The sequence below is a fragment of the Canis lupus genome, chromosome 9 (assembly GCF_003254725.2).
Source record: "Canis lupus dingo isolate Sandy chromosome 9, ASM325472v2, whole genome shotgun sequence".
Taxonomy (NCBI): Eukaryota; Metazoa; Chordata; class Mammalia; order Carnivora; family Canidae; genus Canis; species Canis lupus.
Genome location: NC_064251.1, coordinates 57,376,297 through 57,400,342, shown reverse-complemented (window position 1 = coordinate 57,400,342; position 24,046 = coordinate 57,376,297). Strand labels below are relative to the sequence as shown.

The 24,046-nt window shown below is 50.4% G+C and overlaps 1 protein-coding gene across 11 annotated transcripts in view; it reads left to right on the top strand.

Annotated features, from left to right (window-relative positions):
- The window catches only part of RALGPS1 (Ral GEF with PH domain and SH3 binding motif 1), a 295,268-nt gene that overhangs the window by 241,244 nt on the left and 29,978 nt on the right, over positions 1 to 24,046 (top strand). For all 11 annotated transcript variants that reach the window (XM_025475186.3, XM_025475185.3, XM_025475191.3 and 8 more), the window contains 3 exons: positions 867 to 1,004; positions 3,307 to 3,400; positions 8,271 to 8,338. In XM_025475186.3, the coding sequence (XP_025330971.1) occupies positions 867 to 1,004; positions 3,307 to 3,400; positions 8,271 to 8,338 (300 nt within the window). The remainder of the gene's footprint in view (positions 1 to 866; positions 1,005 to 3,306; positions 3,401 to 8,270; positions 8,339 to 24,046) is intronic.

The following is a 24,046-nucleotide window of genomic DNA, read 5'->3' as shown; positions in this document are numbered from 1 at the left end:
TCCATTGGTGGCCAGATCCCAACTGGGGTGATTCCAGGAGGCTGTGCCAAGGCTTTCCACTGGGCTATCATAGCCATGTTTTCATATCACACATTACTTTCTTATGAAGCACCCTCAAGAAAATTCAATATCCAGCCTTAGTTCTTTGTACCAAGGACTATTGCTTTTTTTTAAAGATTTTATTTATTTATTCATGAGAGACAGAGACAGAGAGAGAGAGAGAGAGAGAGAGAGAGAGAGAGAGGCAGAGACACAGGCAGAGGGAGAAGCAGGCTCCATGCAGGGAGCCCAGTGCAGGACTCGATCCCGGGTCTCCAGGATCACGCCCTGGGCCGAAGGCAGCACTAAACTGCTGAGCCACCCAGGGATCCCTACTTTTTAAATTTCTTCTCTTGTCTCTCAGTTAATCTATGGTGTGTGTGTGTGTGTGTGTAGATAGAAAAATAGACACATAGCTAAGTGAATAAATAAAAAACTGAATTCCAAATGGGTGTTGTCTTGAATACGACACCTTAGATCTATCCAATGTCATCAGTTGGTGAAAAATACAAGTATCTGTCCCTTTTATGTCCTGTTATTTTCCAATTGGGTTACAGATAAAAATTCTTCTTGTGGCTGGAGAGTGTTTGAACTAGAAATGCTAAAATCTTGCCAGCATTCATTTTGGTTGTTACTCAGATGCTTGATTGCAGTGGAGCAGATCATGTGAGAAATTAATAGTCAGGATTAGAATTGAATTCAGAATAGTATCTTGGTTTTCCATAAGTCACCCTTTATACCTTCTAGCACAGCAGTGTTGTTTTGTGCTATTTTGTTCTGATTAATGGTGAGTGTCCAACATTACTAAATACCTTCTTTAATTTTAGGAATCTATCTTCTGGATCTAATCTACATTGATTCTGCATATCCCGCCTCGGGCAGCATCATGGAAAATGAACAAAGATCCAATCAAATGAATAATATTCTCCGAATAATCGCTGATTTACAAGTTTCCTGCAGCTATGGTTAGTATTCCTGGTTGCTGGAATTGTGAAACTTTATGTCACTGAAATTTGAATTCAGCACCTTATCAGTGAGAAAGTTCTAGAAAGCTCTACAAAACTCTTCATTTTAATATCTTGAGCATCCAACATGTACTGGACCCTTTAACCACAGGCTCGATTCTCAGAAACATCTCTGTGTTATAGACAAGGAAACTGAGACTGAAAATAGTTCAGTTGCTTGTCTAAGACCACACATACGGGGAGCAGCGGAGCCCAGGTCTTTCTGGTTCCCAGGTCATTCATCCATGAAGAGCCTGCGGGCAGCCCCCCAGGCAGCTCTCCTCCAAGAGGATTCAGGGACCCCAGTTCCTCCATGTGGTGGCGCCACCATATCCCATGGCCTCAGAGTCCTCTAGTGTACTAGCCAGCAGGTGCAGGAAGAGAGAGAAGCATACAATAGGTTTTATGGGCCAGATTTGTACATGGTGCTCATCATTTTTGCTGGCAAGGCTAGGAAATGTAATCTAGCTGTGGGCCTAGAAGAAAAAAGGAGATGACTTGGTAAAACTGGCCACACTCTGCTACACATGACCAGATCCAAAGTATGACTGGTTGTCAGAAATGAAGTTGAGGAATAGAGAAGTCAGAACACTGGGTAGACCATCCATGTAGATGTCGATTCCACCCAGGATGATGATGGACTCTGTGTTGTGGAACTCAACTGTGAACCAGTGTCCAGGTCCTCCAGGAAGGGGCAAGAATAACCAGGATGCCAGCCAGGAGAAGTCAGCAATGAAGAGAGGAATAGGTAGTAGAGCTGCAGGAATGTACCTCTGGTGAAGGGTGAAGCAGGGTTTTCACAAGTGGGTGGAGGAATAAAAGTCTGGAAGCAGCAAAGGGAGCAGGAAGGAAACCAACCCCACCTATAATACACAGGGCATGAGAAAACTAACAGCCTCCATTTGGGAAGGCCACATGGAAGCCAGGGTGGGGTTCTATGGGGCAGGCTTGCTGAAGTAAAAGCCCCCTCCACCCTGCCAAACCCCTCCACAGGCACTTCCAGATCAGCTGTCCTGAACACAGGAGCAGGGAGGGGCCCAGACTCCCCATGCAGTCCTCCCCTGCCCAGGAGGTCCTTTCCATTCACAAGTACATCAGCACTTGCTGTCCCACTGGCCTGTGGGGCAATTATACACTCAGCTTTGGGGTCAAATAGATTCAGGCTCAAATCTCAGCTCTGCCTCCTGAAAAGTCACTTCCTCCCAAGTGTGAGGTTTTTCTCATTGGTAGAAATGGGAACATAATACATGCAGAGCTCTTAGCACTTTCCAGCATTTCATAAGAGCTCAGTAAATCCTCGTATGACTCTTACCCTCATTCACCTGCATCTTCTCAGTCATCAGCTTCATGAAGCATGTGTCATTATCCCCAGGACAAGAATACTGAGGCTCTAGAGAAACAGAATGAGTTGTTCCAAATCTTGCAGTTAAGGGACAGAGCCGTCAGGAGCTCCTCCCAGCACCTGGATGCTCGTCCCCAAGAGCAAGGGGACTTCGCCACCCCCTTTCTGTTCCTCTTCACAGCCTCCTTTGCTACCTCCACCCCTTCTTTCAACTTGTTCTGTCCTACCCCTTGAGGAATGGCAGAGGACCAGAGAGGATTTTCAGCCCCCTTGGGTACAGTGACCATGGAGGTCTGTGGAGGGCATCTGAGAAAGAGGTGGTGCAGTGTGGCAGAGGTGTCCACTGATGGGGTTGAAACCTGGCTCTGCCACTTCTCAATGATGTGCTATTTGCCAGTTGTCGTGGTTTCTTTCCCAGTGCAACAGGCATATTATTTTCCCCAAATGAGGCGGGTGTGGCATTTAAAGCAGATGCCTTCTGGAAATCACCTGGTACAGAGCCTGGCACAGAATAGGTGCTCAGGGGTCTAGGCCCCTCCCATTCTTCCCAAGATGGAGCAGCTCCAGCCCATGGGCCAGACTCTCTAGCTGTGCTGGGACCTGGGTCGAATCTCTACACCAGGCTGGATAGGGTTTGTTCATTCATCTCGCATTTTTGTCATGTAGGGGGCGGGAGGCTTGCCCAGTTACCCCAGTGGAAACCTGTTTTAGGGTACAAACACCTGGCTCTGGTCTGTTCTGGAAGCCTTTCTCTCCCCAGCCAAGGAACGGTGGTGACTTTAGGGTATGTGGTCTATGGCCCAGCCATCTGGGGTGGGGGAGCTCCTCAAGGGCAGAGCCCTGTGTCTTCGGTGGTAACATCACTTCTCATTTGGGGATGAGGAAAGACTGAAGCCTTTGGGCTCTGTCTGTGTCTTGCAGATCACCTTACAACCCTGCCCCATGTACAAAAGTACCTGAAGTCCGTACGCTACATTGAAGAGCTCCAGAAGTTTGTGGAAGATGACAACTACAAGTGAGTGTCCGCTCTTGCCTGGCCATTGGGGACCAGTGAGCTGCCACCTGCAGGGCTTGTGAAAGGTCACTGCAGCAGCCCTTGCAGCAGCACACATAAGTACAAACAAATAATGCAACCTCTGGCCCCAGCTGCAACAGGCCTCATAGTTCTTAGGAAATTGTTCTGTGAACATCTCAGCCTGGTTTTCCCATGCTGTACAGGTAGCATGAACTTGGACTCCGTGGCTGTTCATAAGACAGGCTTGGTGCTCTGGGTCCTCACGAGTGACTCCCCACCCCCCACAATGCTGGGGGGAAGGCAGTGCTCTAGCCATGCCTCCAGGCTGGCAGAATTCTCCAAGAGCTTGTTTCGTGGATGAGGCAGCTCCCTGTGGCTCCAGCTGTCCGCATTCTTGCCATCCGGCACTGGCTGAGGCCCCATCTCCAGGCCATGCAGCTCCTTGGAGTAGACTCAGTTCCCACGAAGACCTCTCTGAGCCCTTTGTCCTCATCTTCCACTCACCCTGCTCTGGCTTTCAGTTCTTTCTTCATTTGTGGCACCTGGGAATTTATCCAGCATTTTTATGTATTTAGAGGGAGAAGGAGGATTTTTCATATCAACTCTGTCTGCCACATTGATTGGACACCTTCTTGGCTCTTTTTGAGCTTGAGGCCAATTAAGAGTCTCAGTACTTTTCATATGACCTGATGATATATCAGGGGAAATCTCAGCCATCTTATAATTGATCATTTCCCCCTAAATGTCAACTTTACATGTATTCTTTCAAATCTCATCTTATTGGCTGCCATGTTTCTTTGGATCCCATTATCTATCTATCTATCCATCCATCCATCTATCTCTTCCAGTTTTGTATTGAAAATTTGACTAGTTTGATTACTTGGTCTTCATCAAAAATCACTGAAAGTTGTAGGGAACTGTGGCCGCTAGAAACATGCCCGGTTATTCCTGAGGCACTCACTAGGACCTTGGGGACAGCTGTTCAAGCAGCTCTATACCTGGCCGTATCTGTAGTCCTGGTTCTCAGCCCTAGCTGTGAATCAGAGTCACCTGGGAAGCTTTATAACTATCTGTATGTTCGTGATGGAGCCTGGAAATTTGTAATTTTTTCAAAGCTCCCTGGGTGGTTCTAATAATTAGCCGTCTTTGGGAACATAGACATAATATCTTTAGTTGTTACTGTATAATATTTTGTTAAAGCAGAGTATAATGTGAAATTTTGATCTATCACATAATAGTAACAACAACCAGTGAAGGCTAGAGATTACCATTAAAATTTTGTTTGACACAAATTAAGCTCATTTTACTTACAAAGCATTTGCTGTTCCTGAAAAGAGTACCCCAGAGTGTGAAATTATTCCCACTTAGGTCCTGGGATAATATTTTCCATTCATGTGCCAGTAGTACAATTAAAGAGACAGCAGTTTTTCATTAACACTAATATCTTTTAAGGAAGAAAATGGTCTATAAATACTTCTGACCATGAGATAATCCTTGGACAAGCTGCAGGTCATGAGTAATTACTCCTTCCACTCTGAAGGACGTTGGACACCCCCTGCCCTTACTGCTAAATAGCCTAGATTTTACAAAGGCCCTTTGTTAGGGTCCAAGTGGGGAAATCAAGGGAAGAAGTCTGCACTCACTCTCACCCCTGGGGCCCAGACCATGGACAGAGTCCCTCCCCGGGGAGGCCCTGGCTCTGAATGGCACAGAACATGCAGGGCATGTGATTCTGCATGAGGAACCCACCCTCCATGGCTCAACTCATGTCCTGAAACTAGCTCCCCACCCAGAAAGATGCAGTGGCTTCTTTATTACCTGATGATGGAGCACTTCTAACACTCTGCCCCCATCAGCTTGGGAGACACTGGACCAAGGGGCCCAAACAGTGCTTGTTTTTCTTGACTCTTTGTCTGTTTTATTTTATTTAAGAAAAATTGCCCAAACTCCTACCACCTAGAAAGCATGACCTTTGGCATTAGGTGAACATAATTGTGCACATTTTTAATGCATAAGAAGTGCGTATAGACACAGAGAAGGACAGATGGTAGGATGAAATGATAGAATTTATTAAAATTGGATCATGCCATACTTGCTTTTTTTAATTGAAAGTAACAGAAAAAGGAACTGAAATAAAATGTAAGGAATTGTGAGCACCTGGGTGGCTCAGTAGGTTAAGCGTCTGCCTTTGGCTCAGGTCATAATCCCAGGGTCCTGGGATCGAGTGCCATATCAGGCTTCTCCCTCTCCCTCTGCCTATAGCAACCCCTGCTTGTTCTCTCTCTCTTTCTCTGTCAAATAAAGAAATAAAATCTTCTTGAAAAAATGTAAGGAATTACTCCTCTGCGAATAAATATTTCTTTAGAACAAGAAATGTAATTTCCTAAAAGAGCCTCCTAAGGTTAATAAGAGAGGTTTGAGTCAGTGAGTCCTGTCTTCACTAGGCCTCCACTGTGTGTAGGGTCAGTTGACTAGTTACAAAAGATCAGCCCTCTCTGCCCCCCGCCTTCCTCTCCTCTTCACCATCTTCCAAATTCTTGTTAGTCGTGTTATTATTACTACGCATGGTGATAATAGTTTATTATTATTTAACAATAAATAAAACCAAGTTTCTAACTTACACATTATGTTCAGGAACCATAATTCCTACTGGTTAGTGTTTTTAAACAGATTCATTTCTTACCACCAGTGTTCTTCCACAGCTTTTCCATTCCTGGAGTCTTTATTTTAACAACTCCCTTATTTAGCTGGATTCCACCACAAGGCAGGTTTTCTCAAGTCTTGCACACTCTGATTTCCCTTATGAAAACATCCACATGCGATGGGGCCTTGCCTTGCTGAGCGGTGCACCTCTACGCCTCTCCCCCGGCACCTGAAGACCCTGCCCCCATTGTCTTCTGACACTGGATGCTACTGTAGAGGAGTTCCAGCCAGTCTGATCCTTTCCTCTTGTAAGGGACCTACTGTCTCCGCCTGGTGGGGGAAGGGTTCCATGAAGTTCAAAGGCACAAGAGGAATGGCTCAGAGTGAAGTGTTTTGTACCAAATTTCTCTGGAAACGTGGTGGCATGCCCTTTCTTCCTTTTGGAGGGACACTTCAGGTTATCTTTGACTTCTCCTGTGCCATTTCTTGGCTTTCCTCTTTCAGGGATTCCAGGAATCCATATGTTGGTGCTCCCTACCTTCCATGGACCCTAGCTTCCTCCTAAGGCTGTAATCTCTGTCTTTTCCTCACAGGCACTCCGACAGTCTACTTAGGGATTCATCTGATCCTCGATTGATCCCCTAGGACCCCAGTCTCCCTTTCCATCTTACTCCTTTATATCATCATCTCATTTTTCAGGTCTTGCTTTATTCAACCAATGTTCCAAATAAGCTGTCCTCCAGCTCAGAGCACTTGGGGGTGGGGGGGGGGGGAAGATTTCCTTGTGTCCCTTGGGGCTGCCTCCTCAGCTGAGCGATCTGGGCAGTGCTCTATTCTCTTTCCTTTTTTGTGTGAGAGAATGTTCACTAGGTTGCTGTACCATTTCTTTCTGTCTTGCTCCCATTTGAGAAGCTCCATCTGGGTATTCCCTGGGGCTCCAATGAAGGGGGTGACATCTGACCCTGCTCCCACATGTGTGAGGTGGGCTGGCTCTTCATCCTGCCGTGCTATGAGGTCAGGCTTCTTCATCTTTTCCTTCTTCTGTAGCCTGAGGGAACATGGGTCTCAGGCTCCAAGGAGGCGGGGAGCAAGCAGGAGGCTTTAGTTATGGGGGATCTAGTAAAAGTCTTGATTAGAGTATCCTCCATCTCGAGGGCTGTATCCCATGCCAGAAAGGGATGCCCTCAGGTTTCAAATCAGCCCCTTCTTTTCTGTCAGAGTATCCACCACGCTGTCCACCCATTTCATCCATTTCTTGCCAACATCTGGTGCCACTCTGAAGAGAGAAAGTAGGGACTCCTGCTCAGACCTACCGAGAAGCCTCAGGGGACAGGATAGGAGCCCTGCTGTGTCACACCTCTTAGTCAAACTCCACAATCCTCTTTTTCTTTCCTTGGCTGCAAGTTTCTGAAGTTCATGGCTTCAGTTCATGCCCCTTTCCTTGTTGAGTTGCAGCTGGTAGGTTCTTCTACTCCTAAGCCTTTCTGATTATTTGTTGGTTTTGTTGAGAGAGGGGGAGTCTGGCGCCTGGCTTCACTCCATCATTTGCACCCAGAGGTTCTTAATCTATGCTTTAAATAATGATGATGATGATGATGATAATGATGATGATGATGATGATGATGATGATGATGATGTGCCAGTCCTCATAATGCGTCCATTGCCTTGTGCTTCTCTGGGGTATCTGAGAAGGGGGTGCAGTGTAATGATTAAAAACTCTGATTTTAGGGCAGCCCTGGTGGCTCAGCGGTTTAGCGCCGCCTTCAGCCCAGGGCGTGATCCTGGAGACCCGGGATCGAGTCCCACGTCGGGCTCCCTGCATGGAGCCATGGGGCCTGTGTCTCCCTCTGCCTGTCTCTCTCTCTCTCTCTTTCTCTCTCTCATAAATAAATAAAACATTTAAAAAAATAAAAATAAAAAAATAAAAACTCTGATTTTGGGTCAGACAGTCCTGGGTTTGATTGCTTCCCCTGCCACTTGCTCTCCTGTGAATTTGGGAAAGCTACTTAACCTTGCTACTGCTCAGTTTCCTCATCTAATAGATGGGGACAATAAATGTACCTAGTTCACAGGCTTGCTCGAGATCTGGAGCAGACCCCAAAGTGCTCCTGGGCTCCGAGACTCTAGCCCTTAGCAGCAGTCCTGTCTCCTGACTCCAGATACATCATGTGATCCTCTGATACACCAGAGAGAGCCCCTCTGATCTCTTGAAAATCTTTGTTTCCAGACTCTCACTCAGAATCGAACCGGGAAGCAGCTCTCCAAGACTGGTCTCTTCCAAGGAAGATCTTGCAGGTATTGTAGCCATCCCAAGTAGAGACACACCCACTAATGGCCCAGGCATGGCTGCCAGCACTGGCCCTGATGGTGGCATCAAGGGCACAGTTGGTCAGCCAACTCCACTGTCCTAACAGCCTTCGTACACCAACCTTCCAGCCTCCTAATCCATGGAGCCCCTGTGGGTCACCCCTGGACTGGATCTCTCTGACAGAGTCTGGGACCCAACAGCTCCAAGAGAGGCCAGATTAGAACCTCAAGTTGGGAACATGCACAGGGTAGAGGAAACCCTAGGTTCTTCTCCAAGTCACCTGGACCCCTAGCACTGGGCACTCTGCCTGGGCTCGGGTTGATGTGCCCTGCAGGGATGCACAGGATACCGGGGGACTTGGTGCCCCCAGACACGGATGGCTCACCCTTCTGGAGCATCAGCTTTATTAGCATATTTGGGACATATGCACAGTGGCCCTAGTGATTAAGGGGGACAGGGGCAGGATTCCCATCAGAGGGATGTAGGAAATAGCAGCAGGATTCTAAAGCAATTTTTGAGGGCTGTAGAAGAAACAGTAGGAAACACTAACCATTCAAGACTGTTTCTTCTGGAGGTAATGCCAAAATTCTGGAGCAGAGTGGGCTCAAATCAAAAAGCATTCTGCCCTTGAGTCTCCTTCAAATTAGTTTGGGTAAGAGGCCTCTGCCGCCTTACCTGGCTAACATACCTTAATAGGATAAGCCAAGCCTCTGGCCTTCCCCATGTACCAAGAAGTCCCCTCAGTCATGCTTTCTTTCTACCCTCTGGACAGTGCCAGAGGACTCCTCTCCCAGCCCCCCTTCCTGTTACATGCTTCCATCACCTCTGCCCCTGCTGCACCTGGCCCGTCCCCACTTCCCTCTTCCTGCGTGCAGGAGCCATTGGGCACAGAAAGACAGAAGGGCCTGCTGGAAGCCAGACACTTACAGTGAGCAGGGAGAATGTGGAATGAGGCAAAGACCTGCCCACTCATGCTTTAGCAGGGAGACAGGCAGCAAAAGCCATGAGGAGGCAAAGCATGGCCCAGGAAGTGAGATGGCAGAGGGAAGGTCTTAGCCTTGCCTTGAGGGGTCAGCTCAACCTCTCTCAAGTGACTCTGTCCACATGCCAAAATCAAGCCTCATCTCTGCCTGAGAAAAGCAAGGCCTCTAGAAAGTTTACCAGCCGGGCCCCTTGCGTGTACCTTGAATGCCTTTCCCTCGTGTTTCTATGGTTTGCTCTTGCTCATTGTTCTAAACTCACAGAGACCTGATTGTAGCTCTTTGTTTCTGTATGACTCCCCCATTTGTAAGTATTCTCTTTGTCTGTCACTGAGCCTCACTTAGTTCCCATTGAGCCTCCAGCACCTAGCACAATGCTAGTGCTCCTCGGATGCTTGAGCCTCCCAGAGTTCATGGACGAATGGATGAAAGGGAGGAAGGACTAGGTTGAGGCTCCAGGTGGGCCTCTGGTGCACAGTAGCCTGGAGCACAAGAGGGGTCTTGTTGCTGGAGCTTCATCCCTGAGCCTCAGAGAGCCTCCTCCTCCCCAGTGCCCCGCACACCCAGGCAGCCTCACCTGCTGGCCTTGCCTCCCCAAGCCTCAGCCACTGAGTGAGCCTGCAGGCTGCTTATTATCGGGACAGATGGCAGCAGAGGCATCCCCTTCCCTCTAGGCATCTATCTGACCCAGATGGTCCCTTCACTTGACCAGCACCTGCCTCAGTACCTCCTCCCTGAAGAAGAGACCAGGGCCCTACCTCTGCCTCTGGCCCAGTTCTGTACCAGCTCCTCCTGCTAGGCCGGAGGTCATAGAGCCAGGCTCAGGAAGCTAACACTGCTGATTGGGAGCCTCAAGAACCGGCCCTCTCACTGAGCCCCGGGCAGGAAAGGAGGAGCTGTACTGACTTTTGACCCCTGCCTATGATGGAAACCAGGGCCTGGGAGCCAGGACGCAGCCCCTCGCCTAGCCTCCTCAGGGTCCACCAGACTTCCCTGTTCTAGCCACTGTCACCTCCATTTGGCTCTGCCACTTATTGGCCATGTGAGGCCAGAACCCAGCAAACTAACCAGCCACCAGCATCAGTCAGATTCCCGGCAGGAAACAGAATTGCTCCCTCCACCCTACCCCAGGTCATATTAAGAGACTTTAATGGAGCTGGAATGAGAATTACGTACAGAATAGTAAGGCACCAGTGCCTCTAGGCTGAGGGACCTAGGAAAGAAAAAGTGTCACCAACTCCAGTGATTGCTGAGCTGAGGAGGACTTGGCTTCTGAGGGGGCAAACAGAACAATCGGCGTACCCACCAAGCCTTTAGTTTCTCCATCTGTAAAGTGCGCATCATATGCTTCCCTCCCATGGTAGTTGTGGGAGTTTATTGAGACCATGTCTGTGAAACACTTAGTACAGTGCCTGATACACAGAACACTCTCATCAAGTGTAACTTTATTAGGATGATGTGATTGTCGTCAACATTATGATTGTGCCTCTGTCACTGAATCGACCTTCAGCTTTTCGTGAAACATCACTGCCTCAGGGGTGCTTTCCTCCCACCTGACCCCCACCCTCCCGCCCCACATCAGGCCCCTGTGACACTAGGATTGGCAAACTGTGGCGCAAATTCAGCCCACCCCTGTTTTTGTATTGGAGCACACCACACCCATCCGCTGACATATTGTCTGTGTCTGCTTTCCATGAGAGTGGCAGAGTTGAGTGGTTGGGACAAAGAACCTATGGCCTCCAAAGCCTAAAATACTCACCATCTGGCTTTTTACAGAAAGCTTGCCAACCCAGTGCTCTACACTCTTGCAGAGCCAGTCTGTCCTTCTCCACGGCGCTTCCGCCTGTGGGAACTGAAGTGTTGTCTGTGCAGGTCCCACAGTAAGGACCCTGTCGGGAGGGCCCCGAGCCTGGCACAGAGGGGCCGTAGGGGTCGACTGCGCTCGCCGGGCCTTGAAGCTCCTCGCCGGGCCTTCAGGCAGTGGGCTCTGGGAGGCAGGCAGCTCCAGGGCTGCCGACTGCTGACTCCGCACTCCCTTCAGGGAAAGTGCTTATGCGGCACTTTTCACACAGTGCTGTGAGCCCGGCTCACAGGAGTGTTTTCCACCAGTTTTCCAAAGCCCTGGCTCCTGCCCTGGAAGCAGGATATTAAGGTTTTCATTGATCACCAGAGGGCCTGGGAGCATCTGGAAGGCTTCCGATGTGCTCAGTGGTCCTGGCTTCCCACCTTAGCCTCGAAGCCTCTCTGAGGACAGAGAGGCGGGTGCTGCCACAGCCTGGGATAGCCAAGGGGTGCTGTGGAGGGGAGGGCCAGAGGAGCAGCTCCCGGGAAGCCTCCCCTCATCTGGCAATCAGACCAGGCTGCGTGGCAGGAGCCCAGCCAGGCCCAGGGACAGGAATGTGCCTCTTGCAGTCCCAAGAATGGGAGGAACGCAGCCTCCCTCAGCTCTTTGGATGGGGGTTTGAGCTACAGCTCTGGGCTCCCTCTTCAGCATTTGGGCACCCATCCCCATACCTGCCAAGGAGAGGACCCAAGATGCCCTCACTGGTTCATGCACTCAGGACATACATGCCAGGGGCCTGCTGTGACAGGCCCTTGCAATGAGCTAGGTACCCAGTGGAACCAGGCAAAGACCTGCCCAGGTGGAGCTTAGCCCTTAGCAGGGAGCCTGGCAGCAAAAGCCATGAGACGGCAGGGAGGTGTGGCACAAGAAGGAGCCAGAGGAGGCCAGCGTAGCAAGACCAAGGTGGTTGTTGGTCTCCCTGACCCTTCACAGCTGTGCCCGCTTCTCTAACCAGTTCGCCTGCCTCAGGCACTGAGGACTGCTGACCTGGCCCTGGGAACAGCTGGGGACTTGGGTCTCTCAGAGGTCAACGTCAACGTGGTCCCGAGCCGAGGCTGTGCCCTTCATGTCTGTGATGGCCCCCGCGGCCTACAGAGCTGCCCACTCTCCACCCTGGGGAGTGGCCGTGCTGGCAGCCCTGCACCAACAAATAGACTGTGAGAACGGAAATGGAGAAACCTTCTCAGTTTCTGGGCTGTGAAGGATAAAGGGCCAGGAATGCCACGTTTTCAATCCCCATCCCCCCCGTATGTAATGTTTCATTTATATAAATGAACTAATATTTTCCTGGAGAGCAAAAATCATAAAGAACGTTGACCCCCAGAGAGGGCAAGTAATGTTTGTGTGTGCCTTGAAACTGATGAAGACATTTCCAGATTCAGTCAGCTCTGCCTCCACGTGGCTGAACCAACTGACAGGTTTTCTCTCAAGAGTCCCTGGCAGCAAAGCAAGGCCATGGAAAACCTCAGCACAGGCCTCCGGTTTCTGTACTCCTACCTTCAGACCTGCTTTCCGTATACCTTTATGTCTTCCTTTTCTTACTGTCTTTTGGGTAAAAGCCCTGCTTTGGAGTCAGGCAGACCTGGGTTCACAGCCCAGGTCCAGCACTTCTTAGCCGTGGGACCTTGGGCAGTCAGCTTACTCTCTCTGAGCCTCGGTTTTCTTGTCGATGACATGGCTGTGAGAATAAATACCTCACGTAGGCTTACCTCACAGGACTGAGGCTGTGCCAGGAAAGCCTTTCTCAGCACAGCACCTAGCACATGCTCACCACTCAGGATTGCTGGCTCATGGCCAGCACAGGACAGGCTCTGACTCTGTTCTGATGGAGGGACAGCATGACACAGCCGACAGAGCAGGGGACAGGGAGCCAGAGGGCCCTCCTCACTCACCAGCTGCACCAGGTACCACTGCTGCATAACCAGCTACCTGGAACCTAGTGGCACCGAACCGCCATTTTGTTATGAGCACGGGTTCTGCAGGTCAGGAAACAGGGCAGGACCCAGCCAGCGTGGTTTGTCTCTGCTTCACCCTATCTATCTGCGCCCTCTGCCGGAAGTCGAAGGTTCAGAGGCACTCAGTGCCTAGGGGGCTGGAATCATCTGGACATGTGTGGCACTGGCTGTTGATGAGGCTACAGCTGGGGCAGAGCACGTGTACATGTGGCCTCCCACGTGGCTTGGGCTTCCTTACCATATGGCAGCCTCAGAGTTATCAGCTCCAGCATAGCAGCGTCCCCCCCAGAGCGAATGTCCCAAGAGCAGAGTGGAAGCTGCGTCATGGCACCTGTGTGACCCACCTCAGAAGTCAGGTGGCCTTGCTTTTGCCACAGTCTGTTGGTCAAGGCAGCCACATGGGCTCACCCAGATCTGAGGAGAGGGGACACAGACCCTACCCACTCAACGGGGGCAGTGTTGAGAATTTGTGGACATGTGTTGAAATCACCACACCAGCTGGTTCATGGTAGGGAAACAGAGGCTCAAAGATGCTGCTGCTGGTGGTGGTGGTGGTGGTGGTGATGGTGGTGGTGGTGATGATTGCGGGAGCCATAGCTAGCTAGCGTGCATTGAACCTATACTCACTGCCAGGCACTATTGTAAGCGCTTCCTGTGAGTTCACTCAGCACCCTCACACTACCCTGTGAGGTGAGGGTCTGATATCCTCATTCTGTAGGGGTGGTACTGGGGCACTCGCTCCCTCATCTCACGTATGGAGAGAGGAGCAGAGCCAGGTGCTAAGCCCAGGGGTCTGGACTCGTCCCCTGTATCTCATGTGTGGAACAAGCAGGCTGCACTTGAGGCTCCCAGAGTACTCTGGGCCCTGCCCCATTGCCTTTGTGCCCATGCAGTACAGTAATAGAAAGTACAGTGTCTATGCAGTCATTGCTGCCCCGGATGACAGCCTTGGCATATCCAGGCCATTCAAGAGATACTTTTGAGTCTCACACTGTCCCTGCTTGGTTCTTCAAAAGCTGGTTCTATGTAAGAATCACAATTCCAAACCGGATTTGGCATTAAATCTTCACTCCCTTTAGCTGGGGGTGAAGAGGTAGGAACCTGGGGCCTGACCTCTCATGGTCATGGTTGAGGGTGCTTGGCCCTTCTCTCCACCAGGACTTTCTCTGTCTCTGTGGGTTTCTAACCTCAGGGCCTGGGGCAAAGGATGCAGTCTTAGTAGTGGGAGTTGCTGTCTTAGAATCCTCCAGGTGATGATCAAGTACCCTGATGCTCCCACACATGAGCACTTGCATGGGTTTTTCAGAGATCCCACAGGTCCCTTGACCTGGGCATGTGCCAATCCATTCTGGGACCGCTGCAGCTCCTTCACAGAGTCTGTGCCCTCTGCCAGCTCCTTAACTCCATGCAAACCCTTAACTCCATGCAAACTCTCCTCATAGGGGGCCACTGTGGTCAGAGGGAGGCCACATCCATCCTCGTCCTGATAGACTTGCAAATGCAGCTAACCCTACTGTGGCCACCACTGTCCTCAGGCTGGGGCCGTGTTGGCTCCCATGCCTGTGTAAGGTACTAGGAGTCCCCTGGGTCTCCCAACTGCTGGGAACATACTTCAGGCTCCCCAGGTGGTCTGGGGAGACCTCCCCTTCCACTGTAGATAGTGAGCAGGAGGAGACAGCACCCCATGGGCAGAGGTGGGGACTCCCCCTTCCATAAGCTCCTCCATTAGAGTCTCAGAATGGGGAAGGGCTCAGGTGAGGTGCTCAAGAGCTGAGAAGCCAGTGTCTGCCTCCTCACTCTGGAAGTTTACATCTACTCTGTTCCTTGACTCTCATCTTAGTAGCCTGCTGTGTCAGGGTCAAGCAAAAGAACAGAGATGCAAGCCCACTTCTGTCTGACTCTACTGCTCCGCTTTGGCCTCACTCTGCACGTGGCACCAGTGGCTTCCCTGGCATTCCTTGCTCTGACTCCAGGGAGAAAGCATCTGGGCCTCACCACTGCTGAAGGGGGATCAGATGCCATTTTTCATAAAGAAATGAACCGGGGCATTCTGAGTGATGTGTGAGAGACAGATCTTGGCTCACAATGAGGACCCGTGAGGGCTGCATGTATGAGAAACAAAGAATGTGTGTGAGTGTAACAGTGACTGGCTCCCAGGCTCGACCATGAAACCTGGCCAGGGAAGGCTTTCTGTGTAGAGGGCCCCACATCTCCGAGTGCCAGAGCACTCTGGCAGCCCCAGACGGGGCCCTGGCAGCCCCCGAGAGGGCCCAAGGTTCTACTCTGGGAACGGGACTCGAAGCACACAATAAAGAAGCCAGGAGACACAAACCCTCCCCCTTCAAATTGGGAGGAAGTACACCCCATGTGCCACATGCTGCAGTGGTATGGTCAGAAGCTCCAGATCCAGCTGTGGTTGCTTCTCTTCTCCAATGCAGAGCGAGGAGGCCAAGGAGACTAGATGCCGAGCTCCCAGCAGCCCAGGCAGAGGCTGGACTGAAACTTGAGTCTTGGGACTCCAAGTCCCCTCTGCCACAGTTACCTCCCATTAATTTCAAGTGTGCAAGACTTGAAAAGCACCCCGTGAGCGGCAGCCAGCTGCCAGACTGCTTAGATTGGGCAGTGCCGACCCAAGGCAGGGATGGGGATGCTGTTGGAAACCCATGGGAACCAGGCACCCCATCCTCCTCTACAGAGCCTGCCCCTCTGTAGCCAGAACACCACGGCTGGAGTGTGCATTTGTTGGGCGCACTAAGACCGGAACAGCCCCCGACTCCCTGAGCTGGTGCTGGTGGGAGACTCTAGTCAACAGGAAATCACATCTCATTCCTTAGTTACAAGTGGATGGGGCTCTGGAGAGCGAGTGACTGGAGTGCCTGACCCCAAGGATGGAGGTCACCACCCTCTCTGGGAACTCAGGACATATGTGCCAGCAGCACTGAATTTAACCCCTGGAAAAGGGAGAAGGTCAATAGCTCTTGCCTCCATTTCTCCCTTCTCCCGAGGGAAACATCTGGTTGAGCAGAAGGTCGCTTCTGGGACATTTCAGGCTGGTCTGCTGTGGTCCACATGAGCAGGCAGAGGAGGACGCTGGCTCTTGGCACTGGCCGACAGACTAGGCCCCTCCATTTTGCTCTCCCTAGAAACCCAGACCCAAGGGAAGGAGCCCACTGCTGTGTTTTCCAGCCCCAAAGATGGGTGCTGACGGCACAAGGCGCCTCTGAGGGGGAAGAAGTGACAGCTGAGGATGGGGCTGCTGGCCAGGGAAACCGTGCATGGCTTCTGGAGCCTTCCGTTAGAATTACAAGTGAAGCCCAGGGTCACTCTCCCCATGTATTTCAAATGACATTTTTCTCAAATATTTGTTCTGTTGACCCTGGTTCTACACAAGTTCCTTTTTAGCCTGTCTCCTTTTCTCATCCCACAAATGTTGGTTCTGTCCCAGGCCTTCCCTCTTCTCACTGAGTTTACAGCTCTGGATGGATATATCTGTCCCCAGTGCTATCTGTCTCCTGAACACTGCACCCCATGGCCTCCAGACATCAGTGTCAATCTGAACTTCTCATCAGCCCCCGAAACCTGCTTCCTAAGTGAACAGTACCAGCTTCCACTGAGGCTTCTCTGGGTCCCTCTCCCAACACACCCCTGCTGTCCACCTCCTACACACCTCTCCTCATTTCTCCTTCTCAACCTGTCGTTTTTGGCCATATCCATGTTTTTTTGTTTGTTTGTTTTGTTTTGTTTTGTTTTTGTTTTTGTTTTTGTTTTTGTTTTGCCAGAGTGAACTTTCTAGGGTAGGAATTTGAACACATCACCACTCCTCCTAAAAATCTCCACACCTTCCCCTCATTAAACTCTAGGCTTCTCACATGGCCCTGCAGCTCTGGCTGCCCCCCACCATAGCCACTGTCCCTGCCCTCAGCTCTTCTGCCAGGCTGGCCTCCTGCAGTTTCTCTAGTCGCTTCCATTGTCTGTCATCTCGGGATCTATGCTCTTGCTGCTCCTTCTGCATACGCCACTGCCTCAGTTGGAACTACTGTGACAGCCTGGATGTCAGACCGTCCAGCTCCTCTCTGACCTTCCTGTGTTCTCAGATGTACTGCTCACGGCTCCACTGCTCACCAGCTGCTTGCCTAGGCAAGCTCCGTAACCCTTCTGACCTCAAGTCCCTCATTGTAGTGTTGAGATAACAGCAGGGCCTGGGAGACAGTGTCATTGCACCTGTGTAAAGCCTCTAGCACAGTTTCTGGCACACGTAGATGTGCAAAGAATGTCAGCTGTCACCATTACCACCATCATTATTGTCATGGTGGTCCTACTATTGTTGTAGCTATTGCTATTATCGTATCTATTATTGCTTCCGATCAAAGCATGTGTCCCTCCTGAGTGTAATCATCTGCATACTTGTCTTTCTTCCCCACTTGATTGTGAACCCCATGAAAGTAAAACATCAGCTCTCTAATCTGGTGTGGCTGACCAGCCCCCTGGCTCGAGACTGGCACAAGGTCAGGAACCATTTGCTGCAGGAAGGACGAAGGGATGCTATACCATTTCCTCTTTATAGGGGACTGCCACATCAGGCCCCTGTTCCTGTTTTGCAGATGTAGAATGAGGCTCAGAGGTGCAAGGGGACTTGTCCAAGGTCATTCAGCCTGCAAACAACAGATAACACTGGAGCCCAGGTCTGTCTGCCTCTGGATCCTGAGTTCTTTGGATCATTCATCATCCTAACTCCCGCCTGCTGCAAAGCAGTTGCTAGAAGGCCCTGTGCTCTTTTCTCTTCCAATCAATGAGTGGTCTGTTGGGCAGCCTGTTGGTTTCTTCAGAGAAATGTAATGAAAACCAGATTTTTTTTTCAACATGATATCTCATTCCCCACAGAGACTGTCAGTTCTCATATGTTCCAATAAAACTGCTAAAGAAACAGCCACTTAGAGAGCTTTAAAGATTATTCATGGAAAAATTATGCTGAGGAAAAATAGAGCAATCCTCTGAGATAGTCAAGCCACATGGTCAGTTTTTCCAGCTGTTCGTGCCATATCAGACCGGGCAGCAGGGACCACGCTCTGCAAAGCAAGACCAGAACCCTGGCTCATTATCACTGCTCCTGCCCCTGCCCCTGCCCTTGCCCCAGGGGACATGGAGAAACAAACTTGCCAACTGCCTGGCTCAGAAACAGTCCCAGAAGACACATGTCCCTGGTGCTGTCACATGGTGGTCACCCCAGGCTTAGTGAGGCAGGAACATGAGGCCTTTTAGTAGCAGAGAGCATCACTTACTGCCACCCCCATCCCTAGATCCCAAATGAATGGAAATTCTTCTGCATCAGCGTCAGACCAGGCTATTGGTCAACAATGCAGGGGGTGGGAGTGGCTGAGCCCTGGGGCACCCAGAGCAGCATCAGCTTGGACCCTGGACCCAGGGAGATCATAGCCTCTTCTACTTGGGCCTCCCACCTTTCCCCTCAGCTGGGCTGAGGGCCATCTGAGGCCAGGCATGCCTCCCAAGGCCATCCAAAGCAGCAAGAAGAGGAAGGCAGATCTGGGCCTTGTCTTGGAGGGAGAATCAGGCGGAAGAAACCAAGGCAAGTCCAGAGGTGTAGGAGAGCCGGAACAAGTGGATCAGAGCCAGGATGCAGGAAGCACGTGGAGAGAGGTGAGAAGGGGAGTGAGCAGGAGAGAGTGGAGAAGCAGAGGAGGTTACCAGAAGAGCTTTGGAGACTCCAGCTCTCTAGGCACGCATGGCCAGCTAAGGGAACAAAGCCAGCATCCCTCCAGCGTGTGACCTGATGTGCCTCAGATGTCCCTTTAAAATCGCAATTATAAAATTACTGCATACGAGTCAATGAAATAGGATATTGAAGTCTTTGGACAGGCCTAGTACACAGCTGGTGCATAATAGACGTTACTCTCTCCACCTTCATCTGCAAGAGCAACAGTTGCACCTTACCCAGCACAGAGTTCCTGGAGGAAGTGCCACCTGCTTCTATCAGATCACCTCAAATGTGACACTGTTTCTTCTGCCTCAGGTTTGCACTAATGCCTGCCCCCCACCTCCACCCCGCCACCACTATCCCAGTTTAAGTCCTGCACGTGGCAGCTGCATAAGCCCTGGTTTTCCCACCTATGAAACGGGAGGCTGCTGGGAGACACATACACACACACACACACACACACACACACACACACACACGGATGGCATGCAGTACCCGGGACCCAGTGCGGAACACTCAGCCGTATTATCACCACTATTATTGCTGCATGAGGAGTGGAGTTCCAGTTCAAACCACAGGGGGCGGAGCAATGCAAGCTGACCTTTACAGAATACTTTCTGAACTCACGGAGGGAGCCAGAGTGACTCAGGCAGTGTAATCCTGCGTCCGTGCCACTGATAAACAAGGCGAATTCCCCCCTCCGCATGGATTCATTTATTGAGCAATATGTGCAAAACAAAAACAAAGCAGGATGGCTTCCACTCTTCCCTTTCCTCTCTGTAGCAACCACACAAGACATTTCCTCCAGGATGTAGATTGCTTTTGAGCAGAATGTTTTCACTGGGGGGCACACGAGCGTCACCCGGAGACCAATGACCAGACTCTCCTTAAAGCCAATGAAATCAGAACCTCCAGGAGGGGCCCAAGAAACTCCACTTCTCACACACTCTCCAGACGCTTCTGGTACATTCCCTGGTTAACAATTAGAGATGATGACTGTGTGGAGTGCCTTCCCAGGAAGATGCAAACAGACACTAAGCTTAAGTACAATTTCAGTACCTGCACACACTACACTCCTCAAAGGCCTTCCATGGGCCATCTCTGGTTGGCAAAGTCCAGAGCCTCTTTTTGAGACACCATGTGCAGGCTGGAATTGAGACCTCAGACAGCCCCCATTGTCTCCTGTCACCAGGCCAGGTCACCCAGGCAGCCCACCAAGAGGCAGTGTGGTATGGTGGGGCCCCCTCGCTCAGTTCCTTGGGCTACAAGGAAGAGAGATGGAAGGGCTGAGCAGCCAGGGAGGGAGGGACAGGACGCACTGGGCTGTAGGACATCAAAAACAGGACTCCCTCCCACCTGGCTTTTTGGCTTCTTCTATGGGTCTCTCTCCACAGACCGGCTTTCTTCTCCATAAGCAGGGAAACATGGTCATCGACAGTGTCTAGGTTTTTTTTTCTCACCGCCAAAATGTGATTGTCCTCAAACATGTTCTAGGCTCAAATCTGATAATCCTGGGGAAGGTGTCTATTCATGCCCTGGGCTAAGAGCAAGGCTATGTTGGTCTGCATTGTCTCCCTTGTGACCCCATCAGTGGTGGGTAGGGGGATTCCTGGAGGAAGTGGTGGGCAGGCGGTCCCAGGTGTCTACTCCATGGATTCACAGTGCCTAGACTTGAACCTGGTTACATTGCCAACCAGCTCCTGACCCTGAAGCTTAAGCTCTTGAGGTGCTGCCTCCCTATTTGTGAATTGGAATCGCCTGCTCGCAGAGGCATGGCATCTTCCCCTTTACTCGACACTGCTAATTGCCTTCCAAATGTTTGACACTCCCTTGAGCCCTGAACTAGCGTTCCCATCCTTCCACATCCTAGCCAATGCTTGATATTGTCAGGCTAATTAATTTTTTACAATCTAATAAGGTAAAAGTGTTTTTTTCTCACTTGTGCTATGTAATTTGCATTCCCGTTATTCCCAGTGAGGTTAAGCACATTTCCTTGTAGTTGTTGGTCATGTGGAGTTCTGTGAATTTCCCACATGTGTCCTTTACCCACTTCTCTGTGTGATTTGTCTCTCTCTTACTAATATTTGAAATTCTTTATGTGTCTCAACACAAATCCTTTGCTGGTGATATGGATGACAGATCTCTTCTCCCAGACTACAACTTGCCTTTTAGCATGGTTTTTGCTATCTTTTATTTGTTTTGGTGCAGAAATGTTTAGGTTTAATGCAATATAGTGTATTCAATTTTTAAAAAGATTTTATTTATTTATTTAAGAGAGAGCATGCGCAAGAGCGGGGCAGGGTGCAGAAGAAGAAGGAGAAGCATACTCCCCGCTGAGCAGGGAGCCCAGAACCCTGAGATCATGATCTGAGCCAAAGGCAGACCCTTACCTGATTGAGCCACCCTAGTGCCTCTGTATTCAATTTTTTTTTCCTTTTAGGGTTTATACTTTTTGATTCTTTCCCCAAGGTCACAATAATTGCCTTAGTTTTTCCCAGTAGTTTGCATTTTTGCTTTTCACATTCATGACATGAATCCACTTGTGTAATATAAGGTGGAAGGACTCTAATTTCATCTTTCTCCCAGTGGTTCTAACGCTATATACCAAAAAGACCCTCCGTCCCCACTGACGTATAATGCCTCCACCATCATGAAGCAAGTCTGGGCTCTCCCTTCTGATTTACTGAACTGTTTCTCTATCCCTGCCTCAACACCAAACTATGTGAATCATTATTGTTTTGGGTTTTGGTCTGATATCTGGTAAGGTGAGATGTCTACTATTCTTAAGAACTGTCTTGGCTACTTTGCCCCTTTATTTTTCCAGTAGGATTTTAAGATCAGCTGAAATGGCCAGGTCAGGCAGTTTCAAGCAAGGAAATGGCGTGCCCAGCTTCTCATTTTTTCACACACTAACGTAGCTGATGGGGGTTGGGTTTCAGAGGCTCAGCTTGGAGGTAGAAGTGTGAGGACTCAGACTAGGCAGTGACATAAGCAACAAAAAATGGGTGCGAGAGGAAGTACAGAATCTGGGGGCCTTGGTGTGTGGCAATTGAAGAGGAGGTAAGAAGAGAAGAGGCAGGGAAGCCTGGGGGGCTCAGCGGTTTAGCACAGCCTTCAGCCCAGGGCCTGATCGGGATCGAGTCCCGCGTCGGGCTCCCTGCATGGAGCCGAGCCTGATTCTCCCTCTGCCTCTCTCTCTCTCTCTGTGCCTCTCTCATGAATAAATAAATAAAATCTTTAAAAAAAAAAAAAAAAAAAAGAGAAGAGGCAGGTCATAGTCCGGGAGAACCCAAGACAACCTTGCCTTCCAGGCCAGGTGGCTGAGTGTGTAGAGTTGGAAATATAGCAGGAGGTTCCAAGTTCAGCCTTCCCTGATCTGAACTTCTGGATACTTTAGGAAAGCTCAGGTGGAAGAGTCCTGTATATATTGGTCTCAGGTTCAGAAAAGTATACATTTTAGAGTTATTGGCATATCTAGTGAGTTAAAATCAAATCAAAACCAGAAGCCAAAGAGGGAGGCCTGTGTAGAAAACACCAGTGTGAGAGCTTGTTGGAGGATAAGGAGGCCTCTGAGGCAACAGAGTGACAGTGATGAAGAGACACAGGAAGAGGCAGGAGAGTGAGACATCACAGATACCCAGGATGTACAGCTTTTGAGAAGGACTGGTCGCTAGCTCCAGATGCCGCAGGCTCTGGGGAGAAGGATGATGGGTGTTCATTAGTTTCACAGAAAGGAGGAAATGTCATTGGGTATGGAAACCAGATTGCAGTGACTTGAGGGTTGGGTATAGGGGCAGAGGCAGAGCTATGAGGAACACAGGCCTCTAGGGGGTTCGACTGGCTGGAATGAAGACGGGCCAAGAAGCCTTATTTCACAGAAAAGAGATGAGGGGGAAGGGGCCAGAGAGAGGAGGGGAGGCAATGGCGTGAATTCTCAGAACAGGTAGAACTAGGAGGAGACCAGTCCCAGGTCCAGGCACAGCAGGGAGATGCATGTGGATGGGGGCACCTGTGGCGATTGCAAGGCTGGAGCTTTTCTCATGGATGTGGAGAGTCACATCACTTGAGAGGGAGAGGTCTAGGAGTTGTGCAAGGGGCTTAAGGACAGGGGGATTGGTGATGGGGTGCGAGGGATCATGAGTGATTTGAGGGAGGAGGTGTCTGTGCACTATGAGATGTGGACAGGGAGCAAGGGTGACAGTGGGAAGTGGGAAGTCTTCGCCCAGACCATGTGTGTTCCTCTGCCTTCTGAGCCTTCAGGGAGGACAGAAGGGAGCTAGACTTTCTGCAGTGACAGGCTGGGAACTAGACATGAAAATGAGGATGAGCAAGCACGCTGGAGAACAGGGACCCCTTAGGTCCCTTGTGGACCTACAGCATCTTGTGGTGGAGGATCTGAAGCCCTGGGTGGACCTCAGGCCATACAGAAGAGAAAGTTCCCCCACATGGCTAGGCAGCAGCTCCTAAACTTACTGTGTGTCTGATAACGTTCTGCAGCGAGCAGCCCAGCTTCTTTGTGGAAGTGCTGGCTGCTATTTCCAGCATCTGTCCCAGGTAGCCAAGGTTAGCCTAGCAACTGGATCCTCTCCCTTCAAGACCTCCCTTCCCAAGCCACAAAAACAAAAGGGTACAATAGTAGATAGGACCATGACCCTCAAATTACAGCCGTGGACATGGCCCACACTAAGGATTCTGCCTCAGTCTCTGCATTCGGCACCCAGTGTGGTTTGTGGGCCTGGCTCTCATGACCTCCCATGGATCCCATGACTGGGGCTGAGGAGGACATGGTAATAATGATCAGAATCAAACGAGTAGGAGCACTGTCTGTGAAACTCCATGTACATGACCTCATGACCTCCCAACCACCTACAAGGTCAGTTGAGTTCTTCCCACTTTTCAGATGAGGAAACCGAGGCTCAGGAATGAAGTTAAGTAACCTATCTAAGGTCACCAGGCAGTAACCGATAGGCTTCCCTAGCCATGCCCCACCTCAGTAAATCTGCTGCCTCCCCTGAGAAGCCCTCCATGCCCTTTTGTTGACTGAGCAGGCAGAGAACAGGAAGTGCTATAGAGGCCCAGGGCATGGGCACTGGACTTGGACTCAGAAGACACACTGTTCAGCCTCAATTGTCACCCAGCTCGGTGGCCCTGGATAAGTGTTGCCATGGGGAAACCAGGCTAGGCTGCCGGTCCCCACGTCTAGC